Source organism: Pseudophryne corroboree, chromosome 5 (assembly GCF_028390025.1).
Source record: "Pseudophryne corroboree isolate aPseCor3 chromosome 5, aPseCor3.hap2, whole genome shotgun sequence".
Classification (NCBI taxonomy): domain Eukaryota; kingdom Metazoa; phylum Chordata; class Amphibia; order Anura; family Myobatrachidae; genus Pseudophryne; species Pseudophryne corroboree.
The window spans coordinates 186,878,121-186,897,823 of NC_086448.1; the positions used below are offsets into that span (position 1 = coordinate 186,878,121).

Below are 19,703 nucleotides of genomic sequence, written 5' to 3' on the forward strand. Positions count from 1 at the left end.
TGAGGTATTTTTTGCCAAAAAAAGGATTTTCATTGCTGCCCAGGGCGCCCCCCCCCAGCGCCCTGCACCCTCAGTGACTGCCGTGTGAAGTGTGCTGAGAGCAATGGCGCACAGCTGCAGTGCTGTGCGCTACCTTAAGAAGACTGAGGAGTCTTCTGCCGCCGATTCTGGACCTTCTTCTCTTTTCAGCATCTGCAAGGGGGCCGGCGGCGAGGCTCCGGTGACCATCCAGGCTGTACCTGTGATCGTCCCTCTGGAGCTAATGTCCAGTAGCCAAAGAAGCCAATCCATCCTGCACGCAGGTGAGTTCACTTCTTCTCCCCTAAGTCCCTCGATGCAGTGATCCTGTTGCCAGCAGGACTCACTGTAAAATAAAAAACCTAAGCTAAACTTTTCTAAGCAGCTCTTTAGGAGAGCCACCTAGATTGCACCCTTCTCGGCCGGGCACAAAAACCTAACTGAGGCTTGGAGGAGGGTCATAGGGGGAGGAGCCAGTGCACACCACCTGATCCTAAAGCTTTACTTTTTGTGCCCTGTCTCCTGCGGAGCCGCTATTCCCCATGGTCCTTTCAGGAACCCCAGCATCCACTAGGACGATAGAGAAAAAACCTTGATCCACCCAATGGGAATAAGGGTTTAACAAGAAACATTGTTATTATGGCACACATTTATTAAACAAGAATTGTACAGTTTTGTTATATTAAAGTGTGAATTCAAGTTTAAAACTCAATTTCTCTTATTTGTACCCAATAACCATTAATCTTCTGCCTAAAAAGGAGAGCAATTTAGACATTAAAGATGTTGTTCCCCTATCCTAAATTTCAGTGGTCCTGTAGCAGTAGCGTCACTGCATGCAATACAGTACTACAATACAGTACTGGCTCTACAGTGTGCTGCTCACATTCGATGGATTTCATTATGATCCTCAAAAGACTTAAGATTCTCCAGGTTGTCCCACCACTTGTAAAGAAAAGTGTCCGCAATGAGCTGGAACCACGGTGTGATCTTCACCTCCCCTTGTTTAGCCTTTTTTAGTAACGCAGTCAGTTCCTCTTTTGATACATAGCAATGGCTTTTGATTTCATTAGGATCTGGATCAAGTGTAACATCCTTTTGTACAAATAGGATGTAGTCTATTTCATGCTCGCCCCAGATGCCATCTGATTGAGCTTTGTAATGGATCCTTGTTAGATAGTGAAGTTCATCTGGTGTTACCTGCAAGTTAAAATGACATAATTTGCTTTCAGTGGTCACCACTACACTAAGAAAGTGGACATAGCCACGTCACATAAGCACAGAGCATTATCAGCCTGTTCCAGGGAAGTGCTGTAACAGTAACCTGTGGGTTATCTGCCAGCTCACAGGTACAGCAGTGGTTTACACACAATGCGGTAAATAAGCCGGATACCTGCCCAGTTTATAGTTGTTCCATCAGATCACAATAAGGCATGAACCACCAAGAGTTACTTCCTAATATAATCCATAAGCACAGTAAAACCATCAATTTTAATGTACTGATCAAGAGAAAGATTTGACCACACACTTTCTAGATAGATGCCAAAACCAATAAAGGTTACAGTTACGCTGGATTCATTTTCCACAAAAATAACAAACACATGCTCTTCTTTATCACCCAGCCTTGTTTTATAATGGTGTTTGGCCCTATAAAAGCAACAGAAAGTATGATTGTACTATATAAATTAGTGTTCACAAATTAAAATAACCCTACCTCACTTTTCGCTTGCAATATGCAGATTAATATAGTAAGAATACACCAGATACCTATACTAGAATATGGCTCAGCTTTGTAAAACATTACACTCAATGTAGAACTCTAATATGCATATTAAAGAGGAGGTACTAAACAGTAGCCAAATCTGCAGCAATAACTCCCAAGTACCAGCCATAACTATCCAAGTTATACTTTTATTCTACTACTTACTAAAGTGAAACCCATCTTCTTCCCAAAATATAACAGAGGGCATGTGATGGCATTGACAAGTGAGCCATTACTAATACATTTATATGGCCTACTGCAATTCCAAAACTATTATTTTTGTTGAAAGATTAAAATTGGTGCAAGATTAAGGAGTTCATCACAGCTACACGTATAGGATTGCTGAATACTGCTCCTATCACACATAATCCACAGCTCAGACCTGGATCACTGAACACGGGTGGTTTCAGAACTTAAGCCAGTTCCAGCAGCCATGTCTAAAAGGGGGTAATCCTTGGCTGTTGTGTTCACACCAGACCTGTGTCATCCAGTGACCCGTGTCTTCTGACTGACAGTGGACACTTGGAGATGTTATCCCCAAGCACTACTGTGCCTGCCAATAGGATCCCGGGAATAACCCTGGTTCCAAACATGTTTGCAGGCCTGGGACGAGGCATGCGCATTGGCAAAACCTGGGTATTTTGGCTTAAGTGTGAAAGGGGTAAAACAGTAAATGATCCATTAAGAGACATGGTAATGTATTAGAAGCCCTGGCCCTCTTCAATTATACCACCTTATACTAGCTGGAGAGATAGAAGTTTGGGGTAAAATAATTACATTTCCTGCTGTTACCTTATAACTCCATTATTGTTTGGAGAGGTTTAAATATTCTCTTACAGTACAAGTGTGAGTTTTACCTGCTCCATAGGAATTCCCAGCTCAGCTTTCAAACGTCTCTGTGCCGCTCGCCGCACCCCTATTGCATCTTCCTCTGTTTCCAATGGGATGTTGAGTGGGTGACTGCAGCAAGTGTTTGTGTAACAACCTAGACCATTACACAGGAATGAATACAAAATTGTTATCTGGAACACTGCTGTGATCTACAGCATATACTCGGGTAAAACAAGAATGAACTCTGTCGTTGAAAAAACAATGGTGATCTATAATGTGTGTATAACTCCTGTAACATAAGTCTGTAGTATAAAGTTCATTTGCTACCATCAATAAGATCCTCAAAGAGCAAAAGTGCACTGTATACATGCAAAATATGATAAAGTCAAATAGTATAATACATCCGAAAAATTAAAGCCACTGAATGTAATGGAATAAACAAAGTGAGAACAATCCACAGCCTTATGCACTCCAATATTCTTGTGGTGAATGTTCCCTAAATACATACGCTTACTGGAACATTTCTTTATGCCATGCAGGTAAAGGTTTCTTTACTTTTTTTCTGCAAACTTGTGTCTAGACTGTGATTTCGCTTTAAGAGAAAGGCAAGTATGCAGTCCTGATATACAGACGTGTCTCCGTTCTCAGCTCAACTTCTATATGCAGCAAACGTGACTCATTTGCCGTGAATAGAGTGTCTGCGAATGAGCACATGCACTGCACACACAGTTGTGATCCATAAGATTGCATGGTGTGTACACTCCAATGAACGGGCCACGGCTAATCGTAATTACGATGCGGCCGTTTGTGCGTAAGATCAGCGCGGCTACATCTGTAGAACAGGAAACACCCATGCATTACCGTATTTAAATTTTAAAATAAAAAAATTAAAAACAAACACCACCAACACACAAATAAATCCAAAACACATAGATGAGCATGCAAAGTGAACCGAAAGAAGAAATCCTAATGGTAAGAGTGTAAGCCTACCAGATACAGAAAGGGAGTCAGCCTGATCAGAGTTCAATTTGCCCTGGCACAGTCACCAGAAAATAGCAGTGACAATGGATAGTATCATCAATCAATGATTTCAAATCATCGATGGTTTATGGCCAATGGCAAATACTTTTGGCATTAATTGGGGAGGGGGGGGACAGAGAGAGAGAACCAGATGGTTTCCTGTCATTGATGGCATCTGTATACCCAATGTTTTTTTTTTACTACTGTTATTTTTTCCCTGGATACAGAGGAAAGCCCCACCCTGACACAAATGAAGCTCCAGCCCAGGTTCCATGGGCTAGTCAGTAAAACAACAGGGATGACCATCGGTTTAACCATCGATGGTCATCCATTGAGTAGTTGTATAACCATCGAGGGTCACATGCCAGTTCACCATCGACAGTAAACATATAGATGGTCATCCCGATCGGTGACTCAACGAGTCCGTACCCAGGGAATTTCAACTCAATGCCTAACAGATCATGGGGCTATCAAAGCAAAGTAAAGAGTGGAGAAGTTGCCCATAGCAACCAATCAGCTTATTACTATAATTTTATAGCGTGTACTTGATAAATGCTTCCTCAACGCTTATTTGTTGCTATGGGCAACTTCTCCAACTTTTTTCACTGCTTAATACATAAACCACCATGTTTTTAAAACAGAATTCAATGAATTGAGAGTGTTCTGAATCGGGAGTCCCAGCAGTACTTTAATAATGTTCCATGCACAGGCAAATATGAATTAACACTTAACCACCCGAAAAGGACGGTACCTGATATTTTGAATTAAGTATGTTTTATTGAATTTTCAAATTTTATAACATACAAAACCCAGCAAACAAAAACGGGGAAAAAAAAAAAAAAAAAAAAAATAAATAAAACCACAGAAGAAGTCATATGCATGTAGGGAGTCATATGAACACATGGAGTGAGGACAGCACCAGCATGAGAAACAGGATAAGCTGCAAATAATCAAACATACAGTACAAGTTAGGCAGGGGGATAGTGAGAAAATCTGGATTTCTGCTGCCAGAAGCCCCAAATCTTAACATATTTCCCCAGGTATTTACGTTTGGTAAACATAACTTTCACGAGATAGTGTAATATTACACTAACGCCACCCAAACCGCATGAGAAGGGAGCCTGACATATCAGCTAAATATAAAATCATATAGTCCGCATAAAGGACGATTTTTTTTTCCTCCTGCCCGGCGACCAGAAATCCTTTTATAGCGGGGGAGCCCCAATAGCGCACACTAATGGCTCTATGGCAAGTGCAAATAACAGAAGGGACAACGGGCACCCCTGCCTGGTTCCCTTCTCCAGCAAGAAAAGAGTCTGCGGTGAATGCATTCATTTAATCTTAGCAGCGGGGCAAGAATACAGCAAATTAATGCGGAGTCTCTTCAGAACGACTTAGTTACATTAGAAGCATGGGCAGCCAGAAAATACATTTAAAAAAAATGAAATTACAAAATAAAAAAAAAATAAAAGTGTGCGTCCCCCACTCAATGCTTTTTCTATGAGATAAAATCACAGTCGTGTTATTACTCAACAACCTGGCCACTTGCCAAAATTCTGCGACCTTACTACACATCTACATCACACCTGAACCATTCAGATCAGTCTTGTCATTGCAGAGTAGTTGCACAAAAAAAATTGTTTAGCCAATTAAATATAGACTGCCTGGGTAAGAAGAGAACTGAGAATTCTTAGCATAGAGGGAAAAGACCAGACAAAACATTTTCTTTATTTCAATATTCCAGTTAAACAAACCTGGAAATGTGATTTTTGCATCTGATCGTTGCTGTAACAGCAGTTTATTTTCAGTATTAAATAAGAAGACACTGAAGGCTCGGTGAAGTAAACCTGTAATAAAAACAAATGAGCATTCAAAAAATGTACTTTAAAAAAAGGTAGAGTTAAACATGGAAAACAAAGTTTTGTCACACTATTCTAGAGATCTTTGAGAGGTCAATGCATACACAAGAGGTTCTCAAACGCGGTTCTCAAGGCACCCCAGCGGTCCAGTTTTTAGGTATATCCATGGCTCTGCACAGATGGTTAAACCAAATTGACTGAGGTGCTAAATAAGTCACATGTGGCTAAGCATGGATAAACTTAAAATCTGGACTGTTGGGGTGCCTTGAGGACCACATTTGAGAAGTGTCCCCTGTTACAAACAAGAATTATAGGTCCTAAAGGTATATCACACTTTGAATAAAGCCAGAAGCACCTTTACCTACTATCCCCACACAAATGAGAACTAGGCAATTAAGTTTTCAGGCTGTGTCAGGTTGCATAAAGCTAGAAAGTCAGTAAATGTATGCGTGCTATTTTTCTCGAATGCCCACAAAATTAAATATTTTAAACCTAAATATATTTGATTTAACTGAAGTTATGGTTAGCTGCAGAAGGGAGGGGTGTATCAGGAGAAATCTGTTAGTTCAACTAACAGAAAACTCAGTCCTCAAGGCACCCTAAATGTTCAGGTTTTAAGTACATCCACTGCTTGGCCATAGGTGACTTAGGGGGTAATTCAGATTTGATTGCTGGGCTGCGTTTTTTGCTGCCCCACGATCACACAGTCGCCGCCTATAGGGGGAGGGGAAAAGCCTGTGCAAGTGGGCGATCGCTTCTTTTGCAGAGCTGCACAAAAATCAGTTTGTGCAGTCTCTGCGCAGCCCAGGACTTACTCAGCCGCTGCAATGTAATCCTGCTGATCGAGGCCAGAGCAGACGTCAGACACCCCCCTTCAAAACGCCTGATTCCGCCTGCATTTTTCCGTAAAGTCCTGGAAAATGTTAAGTTGCCACCCACAAATGGCCTCTTCCCACCTTGCGAACACCTGTGCGTTTGGATTTTTCGCACCATCCTGTCGCTAGGCGCCGATGCCAGTCGCTGTTGTGCGACGTGCCGGTGCATACGCAGTTCAGATCTGATCACCCGCTGTGCGAAAAACACACAGCAGCGATCAGATCTGAATTACCTCCCTAATTAGTACCTCAGTCAATTTGATTTAACCATTTGTGCGGAGCCATGGATATCTTTAAAAGCTGGACTGTTCACAATGGAACCTCTCCTTCAGGCTCAAGCACCTAAGTTTACCTCGCTGTGCGGCAATTGAAGGAGCAGTTACTCCAATCAATCCTCAAAGCAAGTTCAAGTTAATATGCAACGCATAGGTGAATTGTCACACAACCTCTCTCAACTCAAGCAGGCAAACAAGACTAATTTACAACTCCTAAATCATAAAGATCTTGAAAATAGATCAAGGAGAAATAATTTACGTCTGGTAGGCCTCCCAGAGTCCGTTAAAGAAAACAGATTTCTTGAAATTTATCACAATGACCCTCCCTGAACTACTACATCTTTCGGACTCTGCCGGCGGCCCACTTGTGGTTGAGAGGGCATATTGTCTGGGTCTTACCAGAGCCAATTTAAAGGAGTGCCTAAGCACTGATTTTTTTTGGTGCTAAAACTACACTCAAAAAGTGGATCTCTGGAGGACTTATACATTTAAGTATTATTTAATGTGGGAATCAGGACAAGTTGAGGTTGAAGATAGTTCTGCTACAACCAACTCTTATGCCGGGTACACACAGGGCGACCTCCTTTATTTAGCAATCAACGCTATATCGCCGATTGCCAGTGCATACACTATACAATTATCTGCCTGGTTGGAATAAAAACCTGGTAATGTATGGGAGTGATAATTGAGCATTTGCTCCTAAACACTGGAAAATGGACAAAAACAGACATATTGGTAAAAGCCATTTGATTTAACAAATGTATCTGAATTACCATTTGTGTTCATTTTCCAGTGTTTAGAAGCAAATGGTTGATTATCATTCCATCCAGCCAGATTAGATAGTTAATTGTATAGTGTGTACCTAGCTTTAAAAATTTAGGAATGGCGTCCCCACTCCTGTTACACCTCCAAGAGACTGTTTTTATGATTTTATTTGGATTGCCTATTTACGGCTTCTTTTCTGATGTTCGTGAACTTGGACTTTTACAGTGCTTCCACCCTACGTGAACTTTTTTCTTTTTGCAAGTTTAGGATGACTGCCTATGGTGGGTCCGGGGAGTTCTGTTTATTTGCTCATACGACATGCAGCAATGCACTTTTTTTTTTTTTAATTGTTTTTTTCATATTTTTCAGGTTTATTATTGTGAATGTGCGGTACACACTTTTATTGTGTCTCTAGACCCCTGGGTCTTCTGGGAAACTGGCAAATTTTAATTTTCTGTTACTGAGAAAAAGTACTTATATTGATGTACTTTGTGGGAGTACCAAATGGATTTAGTTTTACTTTAATTATTACAGTTTGATAGGGGCCTAACTGGCTGGGATGTACGTATATGCCCACTCTAAGCAGTAGTAAACCTGGGCTTACTTTGGTGGCTTTGCCTTCCCCTGTCAAAATTATATTGAGAGGAATGAATCCCCTCCTTTTCCTACTTCATACATTTTGGTTTTGTATTATATTTTGTTTACCTGTACTGTACCAGACTACTCTGGGGTCTGCTATTTTTATTGTTTATGCTCTAATGCTTGTGGTATCGTATTGTTGTCCTCTTCTTGATGAGAAATGTGATCCTCCATGATATTTTGTGTCAAACATACTTGTTATGTCAGGCGATTTAAAACTGCTCCTTCAACGTTGGGGACATCAACTCCCCCTGCAAAATGTATTACACGTTTGAAGAAAACTGGGGTTTCAGTCGCTCTCTTACAGGAGACACTTATCAGATAATGAACATGACAAGCTAGGCACATTGGGTTATAAATTATTTTCCTGTGCTCTTTTTAAGTCTAGATCCAGAGGAGTGGCCATACTTATTAAATATAATCTCCAATTTACTATACATTTGCAGATTGTAGATCCTCAGGGCAGTTATGTCATTGCTGATGCCACTATTAGAGGCAGACGGCTAACTTTATGGTCATTTATATTCTCCTTCCAAATACTACAAAAAGTTATTTCTCCATTTGGTCACTAAATTATATACCTATATAAAAGGCATGATACTACGTGACAACATTAGTCTTCTTGCCTCTAATGTTCTAGATTGGCAAAACTTGAATAATATCTTTGTGAACAATTGGCACTAATCTATCTCTGGAGTGTAAGGAACCCCATACTACAAACTACACTTTGTACTTACTGGTTTTATCCAGATTTACTCCAGTAATTTGTGATTACCAGTGATTTTATCACAATGGATAAGTGAAAAAGGGAAGATATGTTTGTCCCAGGTTTTTGACCTACGTGATTTAAACCCACAGGAAATGTCTATTTGGGCTTTTACTAAAAGCCAGATAAGGGGTCCTGGGAGTACAGGATTGAGAAAATGGAGGACTCTACCCATAAAGCCCCTTTCATGTTTTTATTCTTTCAGCCGGAGAGTAGGCTAATTAGTGACTGCACCTATAAGAGGCTGATATTAGCTGGGTTAGGGCTTTGCTCAGGGTCTCACTAGCTGGGGAAACAGGCAGCAGGCCCGTTATGAGACACTGGGCCTTATTCAGGTTGATCGTAATTGCAAGAAAGAGGACCCAATGCATCCTGGGACAGCCTAAAGCTTTAGCCTGTTGGTGGCTCTGGGTCAAGACCCACTCTACAACCCGATGTTTCGGAAACCAATGTAACCTGCTGCAGAAAATAAAGTAAGAAATTACATCTACTATCTCACACTCGTCCGGTTTGTAATTCTGATGTAGATTTGTAGAATATACTATTAAAAGAAAACGAGTTGCAGCTGTGAACCACTTTCTCATAAAAGTCACTATTGTATTAATTGAGTCCAGAGACCTAGTAACTAAACTCTGTAACCATCTGGCTGGGAAGAAGATTATATACAGTCAGTGTACAGTTGGCTAGAAGACATTTTTTGTGTGACCAGCTGTATTAATACTCTTAGCACCAGATACAGAGTATGTTCTTTTCACACCAGTGTGTGTGTGTAGCCGCTCTGCCCGCATCCAGAGGATTAGATTCTTTTCCCGGTGGCGAACAATGCCGGAGCCCTGTGGGTCACAGTACTTAAAGCCGAACGTCCTCCGTTATTTCGGCTGCTGCCTTCCTCACTCCACGGGCTGCGGGGGGGGGGTCATTTTGAACTAGAGCCCGCACGGAGCAAAAGCTCCTCAGATACTGGTGCTGGAGCTATGTCCGTGATCTCAGCAGTCCTCCCCAGTTTCTACAACGGAGACCCAAACGCGTTTCGTCACTTCCTGTGACTTTTCCAATAGGTATACACGTGTTTTAAACATTTCTATAAAGTATAAAGTATTCCTATTTTGAAAACCACTAGCAGGTTTACATTATGACTGTACTTGCAAAGCTGCTCTGTCAGATCTGTAGTTATGTCTGTCCCCGAAGGAGGCACTAGTGGCAGAGGAAGCTGTAAGAGATTCCTGCGCATGTGCACAATGATGTTTATTAAATGCTCACGAGTATGTACAATAATTGAAGCAGATGATAACTTTGAGATGGATGGTACAAGAAATGCTGACAACGATGAATAAACAGTCACAGGTATTTATCTGGTCTGGAAACCAGTAGAGTAATTAGGCAATGAAATACAGGCAATGAACTAGTCTGGAAACCAGTATAGCAATCAGATAGTGATCACTCCCACAGTTGGTCTGGGAACCAGCAACGATACTTCACACAGTCAGTTTGTTATGCAAAGTCCACAACCAAGCAAGGTTAAGCAGGAGACAACTTGAAACATATAGAGTGGTTGTTTTAAGTGCCAGATGCCATAGCACAATGCTGAATGCAAGTTAACCATACACAGGTGAAGATAATGAATAGCACCTGAAGAAAGTCTCTTACTGCAAAAGGTGGAGGCTGACTGTAGCAGAAGTTGGAGCTGAAGTAAATAGCTGGGACCTGTAGTTCCACAAGAATACTGGAACCGGGAGATCACTGAAGATGCCAGAAATAGAAGAAGATCGCTGGAAACAGGAGACTGAAGACTGGAACCAGGAGACGCTATGCAGCAATGCAACGCATTGTCCAAGGCGGTGAGACTGAGCCGATGCTTTGGACTTATACCCCCTGGTCGGCAGTCATTGGATACTTGGATCATGTGAGCAAACACAGCGCAGGATAGGGTGCTCTCCAGTCAGCTGACCGCAAGTGTCATAGCGGCGCCCATGCTGAACATATGGCCGGCACACAGGAGGGCACCCGCAGAATGGACATCAGGGGTTCACCACGACAGTGGATACTGCGCTCTGCAGACAGGATGTTCATACAGCCGCAAACTGGGGCCGTGACCTCCGGAGGGCTGCGCGCCGCTAAGTGAGACATCCCTGAATGCTGATTCCTGACATGCTCTTAGCAGTTTTGCATTACGACCGTAGCAATGCAAATGCAGGAGGTGCATAGCAGTTCGGGATATATTCATCTGCGACTGCAGTCCGAGTAAGTCTTACCTTACTCAGACTTGCAGTCGCAGACAGTCTAGCAACGCTAAAGAAATTAACAGCATCGTAGTCCTTGGCCTCTCCACTCTTGGAAACCAGGGGAGACGTGCTCCCGGTTTCCACAACACCGGCTGCCTCCACCCCTTCCCGGCAAACGCCTCTGCCTGTCACTCAGGCAGAGGCGTTCACAGAACCTATTCTACGCAGGGCTCTACACCTGCGCAGTTTCCCGATTATTGGGCAACTGCGGCTTGGATCTCTGATACGATCCAACCTGAATAAGGCCCTCTGATTTAATAACCGAGTACTGTGCATATGCCTGTGTTTGTGGTAGAGGCATTTGGTCCTATCACCATGAGAGGGGGAATCTGGTAGGTTTAGTTAATGCCCAGATGGGCTAGGACATATTTTGATGTTTTGTTTAATGTAATGCACAATAAAACTATCCACGGCAAAATTGCACATTATCCTTGGACTCGTGTGTTGTTTTCTTGACTGCTGTGTGTTTGGAGGTGCCCATCTACCCCAGGAGAGGACACCTCTATCCACATCTCCTCACACCATATTGAGTCAATTTAATTTTCTGATCATGCCATGATGTGGTTAGTTTTTAGGAATGTAGCTGTTCGGGTTCCCAAAGACATTAGAGGTTACCTACACAGTTAGTAACTTCACACAAGATCTGAGATGTCATACTATGGACATAACGCTGAATATAAATCTAATCCACTTCTGTATGGACAAACAGTCAAAACCGAACTTAAAAGGCCGTTACATTTCCAATGCCGCAAATTTTAATAAAAATGCTTCTCAAGCTTACTCAGAGGCTAAGATAACCCTTGATCTGGCCTTTTCCGCCTTAAAAGAAACGCCCACCCTTCAATGTAAATTACACATTTTTCAACGTAAAGCATATGATAGCCCAAGCCACCGCTAAATGAGCGGGACAAGCAAGATACCGGTTTTATCGCTATGGTAATAAATTGGGTAGACTACTTTCCAACCTTATCAAGAGCCTGACCGTACCTAATAATGTTGTTGATCGGAACACCCTTGTTAAAAATGGTCCTCATGTCCTTCAGGTGTCGACGGACATTCATGTACCTGACAAGTCAGATTTTTGGGACGCTATTTCCACTCCCATTATTACTCCAGAGAAGGCACACTCTTTAGTAATGCCAATTACACAAGAAGAGGTCTGGACTGCTATTAGTTCTCTTAAATCTAAAAGCATCTGGGCAAGATAGCCTTAGTGGAGAATTTAACCACATTTTAGTGGACTCAGTTGTAGAACTGCTGACTTTTATAATGCCCTTCATTCGGTGAATTCCATACACATGTATTTCAATGCGGCTCTGATAAAAGTGTTGCCCAAACCGGGAAAAGACCCTGAATACACAGCCTCATATAGGCTAACTTCATTATTAAATATGAACTATAAAAACCATACCAAAATATGGTCAGACAAATTCAAATACATCATGTCCACCATCGTCCACGACGACCAGACAGGTTTCATATGGGGGTGAAAATCTGTTATTACTCTTTGCAAAGTCCTCATACAACACCTCAAAACCCATAGTTCTTTTATCACTCAATGCTGACGAAGCATTTGATATGGTGACATGGCACTATCTTTTTGAGACCCTGGGTCATTTTGTATTCCCTAATCATTTTATACTACTTTTGCAAAAGCTGTATGGCCGCCCGAACACTCTATCCAATGGTTACCACGTCCAATCGTTTGATATACAAAGAGGCAGCCATCAGGGTTGCCCTCATTCACACCCCTATTTGCCCTGTCCTTGGAACCCCTGGCAACTAAATTACGTTAATGTACAATTTATTGTATCGCTATGGGGCATATTGAATGCAAATTGGCTCTGTTTGCAGACAACCTATTGTTAAATGATCTCTCACCATGAAATCTGTCGCTGCAATTTTCCATACTATCCATCAACTTAGTTCCTTTGCTGGTTATATTGATAAGTCCGAGGCCCTTCCCATAGGGGGTGTAAGCTCTATTATCTTCCTCTGCTCAGAATTTAAGAATGTTAACGTAAAATATCTTAGAATCTATATACCAAGTAACCTATACAATTGATATAAAAGGTAAATAATACAGGAATAAACTTGAATCTGTTTACATTTTAACAGTTATCACAATTGACTTTACCAAGTTCCCTTTTTTTTTTTTAGGTACTTACAACTATGCTATTATATAAAGTAGTATATACTTCAAATTCCCTGCTGCTGCGTGCGGACGATACGTTCAATGAGTCTCCTACATTTTCTCACTTCACACCCTTATAAAGTAAAATGATATGCAGACCTGATCCGAAATACTGCTTCCGATTACAGGTGTAGGACATATAAGGCCTGGCATACTCTGCTGCCAGCTTATACAGATACAGGTTGAGTCTCCCTTATCCAAAATGCTTGGGACCAGAGGTATTTTGGATATGGGATTTTTCCGTATTTTGGAATAATTGCATACCATAATGAGATATCATGGTGATGGGACCTAAATCTAAGCACAGAATGCATTTATGTTACATATACACCTTATACACACAGCCTGAAGTCAATTTTAGCCAATATTTTTTATAACTTTGTGCATTAAACAAAGTGTGTCTACATTCACACAATTCATTTATGTTTCATATACACCTTATACACACAGCCTGAGGGTCATTTAATACAATATTTTTAATAACTGTGTATTAAACAAAGTTTGTGTACATTGAGCCATCAAAAAACAAAGGTTTCACTATCTCACTCAAAAAACTCCGTATTTCGGAATATTCCGTATTTCGGAATATTTGGATATGGGATACTCAACCTGTAATGGTATTTATCTAAATTATTTCCCTACCACACTTTCCTCGTTACATACATCATCACTACAAGATGTACATATTAAACTACTTGCACATATTACTCCTTCGCAAAGGCGACAATTTATACTGGCCGATAAAGGATACGTAAACACGATAATGCTTCTTTCACTAACTTTTTTTTAGTCCTGTAGTTAAATGTATCATTTTTGGAATAAGGTTTTGTGATATATTGACTCGATAGTAGGGAAATTCTTGCCTAAATCCCCCATTTTTTGGGGTTGTTTGTAACTTTGACCCTTGGATTTCCCTAGGCCTAGTTTTGCTTGTTACCTTTTCTCACAGTGGTCTCAACCAACGCTCAGAAAGCTATACTTCAAAAATGGACATCTCGCTACCCTCCCTCTGTTACTGCAGCAACGAGAGATCTTTTAGAAGTTATGTACTTTGAGAGACATGCCATTTTTCCAAATATTGAAGAGTGGAGAAATCCTACGCGAAATGGGGAATCTTTATTGATTATTTAGACTCCGTTACACAACAATAATAATATGCGAGTGTTCCATTCTACAACACGGTATTTACACAGGCAGCGAACTGGGAATGTCAGGGATTGTTGACTGGCATGTGGGCAAAGTGGTCACATTCTAATATCTAATCATGCCATTAGAAACAGGATTTAAGCAATTATACTACAGGCTGTACTATATGCAATGTAGGCAATGACCCCCAGGGCAGTCAGGTGTTTTAGGATGACTTTTAAAAGAATTGTTATGTGCTGTTTGCACATACATTATTTTGTTCAACACATTTTTCAAGCTAGTACAGCTATTTATCTTGCCTTCTTCTCCATCATATGCTCTCATTTGTGTACCTACTGAAACTCAAAAAAAAACAAAAAAACAAAAAAAAAAAAAACTGTTCAATCTTGCTGGTTGGAATGAAAACCTAGTAATGTACGGGAGCAAATGACAATCACTGCTTCCAAAATCCAGAAATGGACAAACACTGTTGTTCGAATAAATTGGTTAAATCAAATTGATTTAACCAATTTGTCTGAATGACCACTTTTGTTCGTTTTCCAGTGTTTCGAAGCAAATTGTCTTTTGCTCCCAGACATTACCAGATTTTCGTTCCAACCAGCCAGATTAGACAGACAATCTTAAGGGGGTACTCACGGAGCGATCACTGCTTAAAATCTAAGCAATCTGACTAGACTGCTTAGGTTTTAAGCCTGATCGCTCCGTGTGCATCTTCAACAGCTATAGCGATGCGCAGCCCCGCGCATCGCTGGTGCTAGATTGGCCTGCTGTGCAGGCCAATCTAGCGGGTCGCTCATTTCACCCGCTGGGTGAGATGAGCGGCCCCCCCGTCTCCCCCCCCCCCGCACGCTCAGCACACATCTCTCCTGCATCGGCCAGTGAGTACTGGCCTTTACAGTGTGTATCCAGCTTCAGGGTGTCTTGAGGATGGAGTTTAGGAAACAATGGGTTAGTAAAATGCAGCTGGTGATGTGGTGTCGTCCCCCCCTCCAAAACAAAAACAAAAAAACTGAAACTGTTCCACACATTAAGTGCATTTCTAATGAGTTAATGATCTTACCTTTGTCAATGTTTGCATTGAGATGACAGTTTTTCTTTGTGTCTGCACCAATCTTTTTGTCATCCTCATTAATAAGAATACACATCTCTGACAGCAGCTGAACCTGCTTCTCATCCAGCAGGTCTGTGTCTACTTCGGGCATGGCTGCAACCGTCTGCTTGCTGCTGAAAACACCACATAGGTTTACTTACAGACATACTACAGTGTTAACATGACTATGGGTTCTATTCAATGCAGAGCAAATTGAATAGCAAAGGGAAGGAGCACCCGGAGCTATTCAATTCAGCGTGAGGCTATGTCAGAGAATGCCCGTACTCGCGGATTAACCAGGGTGTTTAGTAGCAAGAATGGGCATTCTCCGACTAAAGTGCCTTGCCGTGATGCTGTCTGAGACACATTAGGGCACAACACAGCCTCGCAGACCTACTTTTGTTGGATTTCTGTTTACACCACCGGAGGGGTGCAAGAAGAAATCCTCTACTTGGGGATAACATTTGGGAGCTTCTTCCCAGTGCATTCAATTCGCTCTGATTTGAATCGACCCCTGTGAAGGAGATGTACCAAACCTTAGAGAGATAAAATTGAGAAGTTGCCCATATAAAATGACAGTTAACAGATGATTGATTACTATGGGAAACGTTGCCACTTTATCTCTCTCAAAGGTCTGATACATCGCCCACCGTTTTTGCCCACTGTGATTTACAAGTTCTCCGTTACATGTGACAACTGACAATAAATGTTATTAGAGCAACTTATATGGCTTATAGGCTGCCCACCAAATCCAAAATACAAGGGAAAGATAACGGCAATAAGATCAGCAGTCATATATGCACAGATTCTGCAATCTTATTACTAGGGAGTGCTGCAACATGAAAAGGCTGAACCCTCACAGGACCCCTTCCACCCTATACAAAATAATCTATTGCTGAATTTCCAATTTATTTCCCTATTGCAGTTACCTGGGATTAAATACGATGATTACAAACTGGCCATTCTTCATTTACATCAGCCCTAGTGACTGCAATGGGAAGTAAGTGTGAAGCAGGGAGCTGTACTGGGAACAGACAACACTTTGGAAGGTCACAGCCCTCAGGAACAGGATCCCCGGTTGTATGAAACAGCAAGTGTACATGATGGTGAGAGGGAAAGGGCATCATCAGTTCCTACTCACACTCCCATTCATCAGTATGCCCCACGGTAGCATCTAGTTGCCCTTCCTGGAGCGGATCTTTGCCAACCGCATGCCCACACATTGCACCTGCACGAAGAGAATCTAGACGCTACCATTGCACCTTACCCGAAACTGAGGGGCAGATAACAGAGTACAATAGCTAACAGTATAGAAGAATCGCAGTTTCCACTCCCATGCAGCCACCTCTCTGCACTTTCCTGTCCCGTGGCCCAGCCTTACACCCGCAGGTTCCCGGATAGATGCTTCAGCATGCACGGCCAGCAACCTGAGGGCCCCCGCTCACCTGCTGTAGAACTGGGCGCTCCACAATCTCACTGTCACTGAAGACACCCGACTCTTAGTGGCTGCTGCTGCCGACCCCAGTAAGAGGCGAACTCCGCCCACCGTCACCGCCCCTAACGCGCGGCGCAACATGTCCAGCCAATCAGAGGCCCGCACCGCCGCGTGGCACCATCTGCTGATCACCGTCTGTCAGGCGCACTCACTAGCACTGGAGCTACCCGCAGCAATTAGTACTCGGGGATCAGATCCTCGGTGACGTTTACGGAGCCGTAAAGCCGAACGGAAAATAACAGGGGGAGGGGTTAGAAAAAGCTACGAATCGGGGGAAGCAGAAAGCTACGTAGATCGGGCACCTCGTAAAAAGAGCCAGCGCCTCTGTCACTGCGTCACGCGCGTGTTCTCGCGTCCGCCCACAGGCATCGCGCGTTACATAGTTGGCTCCGCCCGCATGTGGCTGCTGGATAGTAATACACATGCCCCCCTCCAGTGTGATGTGACCTGTAGGTGGCATCGGCGTTACCTCCATCGATGGCTCAGATTACACGAGCCATCGATGACCGCAACTATGTGCATAACTGCATATTCCATTGATGGGTTTCACCAGCGGTGTTTATGCACATGCGAGGCAGCTGGCTCTTGTGTGTGAGTACCAGGAGCGGTGCTGATCTGTGCTTGACAGCTCAGTTTCTGAAAGAGCTGGCATTTCCGGCTTTACAACCTAGCCATAGCAGCCCTGTGCAAGCAACAGCAGCCCAGTAAACGTGGATAAAAAAAAAAAAAATCAGACACACTTCTACCATCGATGGTGTATAACCATCTGGTTATACACTATCGATGGTAAAGCTATTAAACATCGACCTTACACCAACAATCTTGACACATCGATGGCTGATGGCCATTCTTAATGTACAGTAACTTCATTTCCTACACATACCTGCCAACTTCTCTGTCCCTTAAAGAGGGACATCTTCGCACGACAAAGGCGTGCAGCCAATATTAGGGGCGTGACCTCACCAGTTTTCATCACTATGGGGGTATGGACAGCGCTTAGTGAGCTGCTGGCCTTGACCCCTGTCCTCTCTGCCGGGGAATAGACGCTGTGTGCATGTGCACAGCATCTATTCACCGCTGCTCTGCTCAGAACGGCGAGTGACGGGGGATCTCCACACTGCCCCCTCCCCACCGTGGGTCACTGCGACCCACGGGTGGGACGGCGGGACAGGCCATGAAAAATGGAACTGTCTTGCCAAAATGGGGCCAGTTGTTCAGAATTTTAAAAAGTGTATCCTTGCAGGCTTGCTTTGCACACCACGGGTTACTATTCCCATTAGAGGTCCTTGTGGATAGTGAAACTGATTGCCCAGGGGTCCCATGGTCTGAACTAGAGGCATATGTACAGTGTCGGACTGGGGCATGAAGGGCACTATATAGTATATATATTTTTCTATATATATATATTTCTCATACGTCCTAGAGGATGCTGGGGACGACATCAAGACCATGGGGTATAGACGGGATCCGCAGGAGACATGGGCACTCTAAAGACTTTTCATTGGGTGTTGTGATGTGATAATGTCAATTATTATCTTAGCTGTACCGCTAGACTCGCTATTACTGTGGAGCCGCTATGGCCGCTAGACTTATTACACACACTACATACTAAGTACGCTATATGCGTACTGAGTACCGTATGGATACGCACTTAGCGTATCAGACGCTGTGCCGTGGGCGCGACGCACGAGCGGCACGTACGCACACGGATTCAAGCTTCGTACTAAGCACGCTATTGGCGTACTGAGTACCGTATTGATACGCTCTTAGCGTATCAGACGCCGTGCCGTGGGTACAACGTACACGCGGCGCGGACGCACACAGAGTGATATACAGTAAACCTTAAGTAATGAAACAGTGTAAGGATGTGCTTATACTTTAAACCTTAGCAGCCTAGTACTGCAACAATGTGATACCTTAAAACCTTAACAATGTTTATACACCTTATACCGATTAAGACGCTAAGAAAGCCCTTTGCAGGAAAGTGAAAACACAGCACCGGTTTGTGGTAAACCACTGGGCTCTAACACCGCAGTGGATTATTCAGAGAAAAGGGGTAAACAGATACAAGTTATACACTACAGGCTAACAAGGAAATCTAAACAGAATAAGTGAGAATAATGGCTACAGAGAATATACATACGTGGGGAATCGTTCGCAAGCGCGTCCTGGACCAGTCCTCAGCTATCAGGGAGAAAGCCTTCAGAGTCTTGAGTCCTGGCCAGGCAACAGTAGTCTTTTTATACACAACATACATTCACAATACAATGGTCACTGTAATCTCATTGTTCATTGGACACAGGGATGTGTCCTTACATTACAGCAAAGGTCATAGGTGGATTTGAACAGGTAGGCGATGTCCTTTCCCAACTGCTCTGGTGGGAGGTATCCTCTTGATTCCCGCCGCATGTGTAATTTACAGCAAATACAGTTAATGTTCATAATCTACTTTTGTACATAACTATACGCAGGAGCAAGTGATCCTTTCCTAACTAACACCGGAATGTTACTCTTAAAATACCCTACAGCTGGATTATAGACATCACCTACCAGCCTTTATCTGACCCTTCCTATCATGCAAAGACGAATCTCTCCGTCCAGGAACTGTTTAAACTAACATTACTCGCTGACATGATCTAAGGGAACTATATCTACAAAATGCACTATTTGGGTTAAATATGCTATGTTC

General features: G+C 42.8%; 1 protein-coding gene across 2 annotated transcripts; it reads right to left on the bottom strand.

Moving 5' to 3' along the window:
- Positions 1-649: 649 nt before the first annotated feature.
- On the bottom strand, positions 650-17,362 carry LOC134927462 (isopentenyl-diphosphate Delta-isomerase 1-like). 2 transcript variants are annotated; one of them, XM_063921940.1, is made up of 5 exons: positions 16,965-17,362; positions 15,490-15,650; positions 5,383-5,475; positions 2,635-2,762; positions 650-1,215 (listed from the first exon to the last, which is right to left on the bottom strand). In XM_063921940.1, the coding sequence occupies exons 1-5, from the start codon at positions 17,093-17,095 to the stop codon at positions 898-900; spliced, it is 831 nt and encodes a 276-aa protein (XP_063778010.1). In that variant the 5' UTR covers positions 17,096-17,362; the 3' UTR covers positions 650-897. The 2 variants fall into 2 exon arrangements, with proteins under 2 accessions (XP_063778010.1, XP_063778009.1); XM_063921939.1 differs by having other exon boundaries at positions 15,490-15,653.
- Positions 17,363-19,703: the final 2,341 nt, after the last annotated feature.

Excerpts from the sequence above, each read along its gene's own strand:
- LOC134927462 (XM_063921939.1), bottom strand. The coding sequence starts at position 17,095 with ATGTTGCGCCGCGCGTTAGGGGCGGTGACGGTGGGCGGAGTTCGCCTC. Across the intron at positions 15,654-16,964 it reads AGCGCCCAGTTCTACAGCAG|CAGCAAGCAGACGGTTGCAG; the intron begins GTGAGCGGGGGC and ends TGGTGTTTTCAG. Across the intron at positions 2,763-5,382 it reads TGCAAAAATCACATTTCCAG|GTTGTTACACAAACACTTGC; the intron begins GTTTGTTTAACT and ends GTAATGGTCTAG.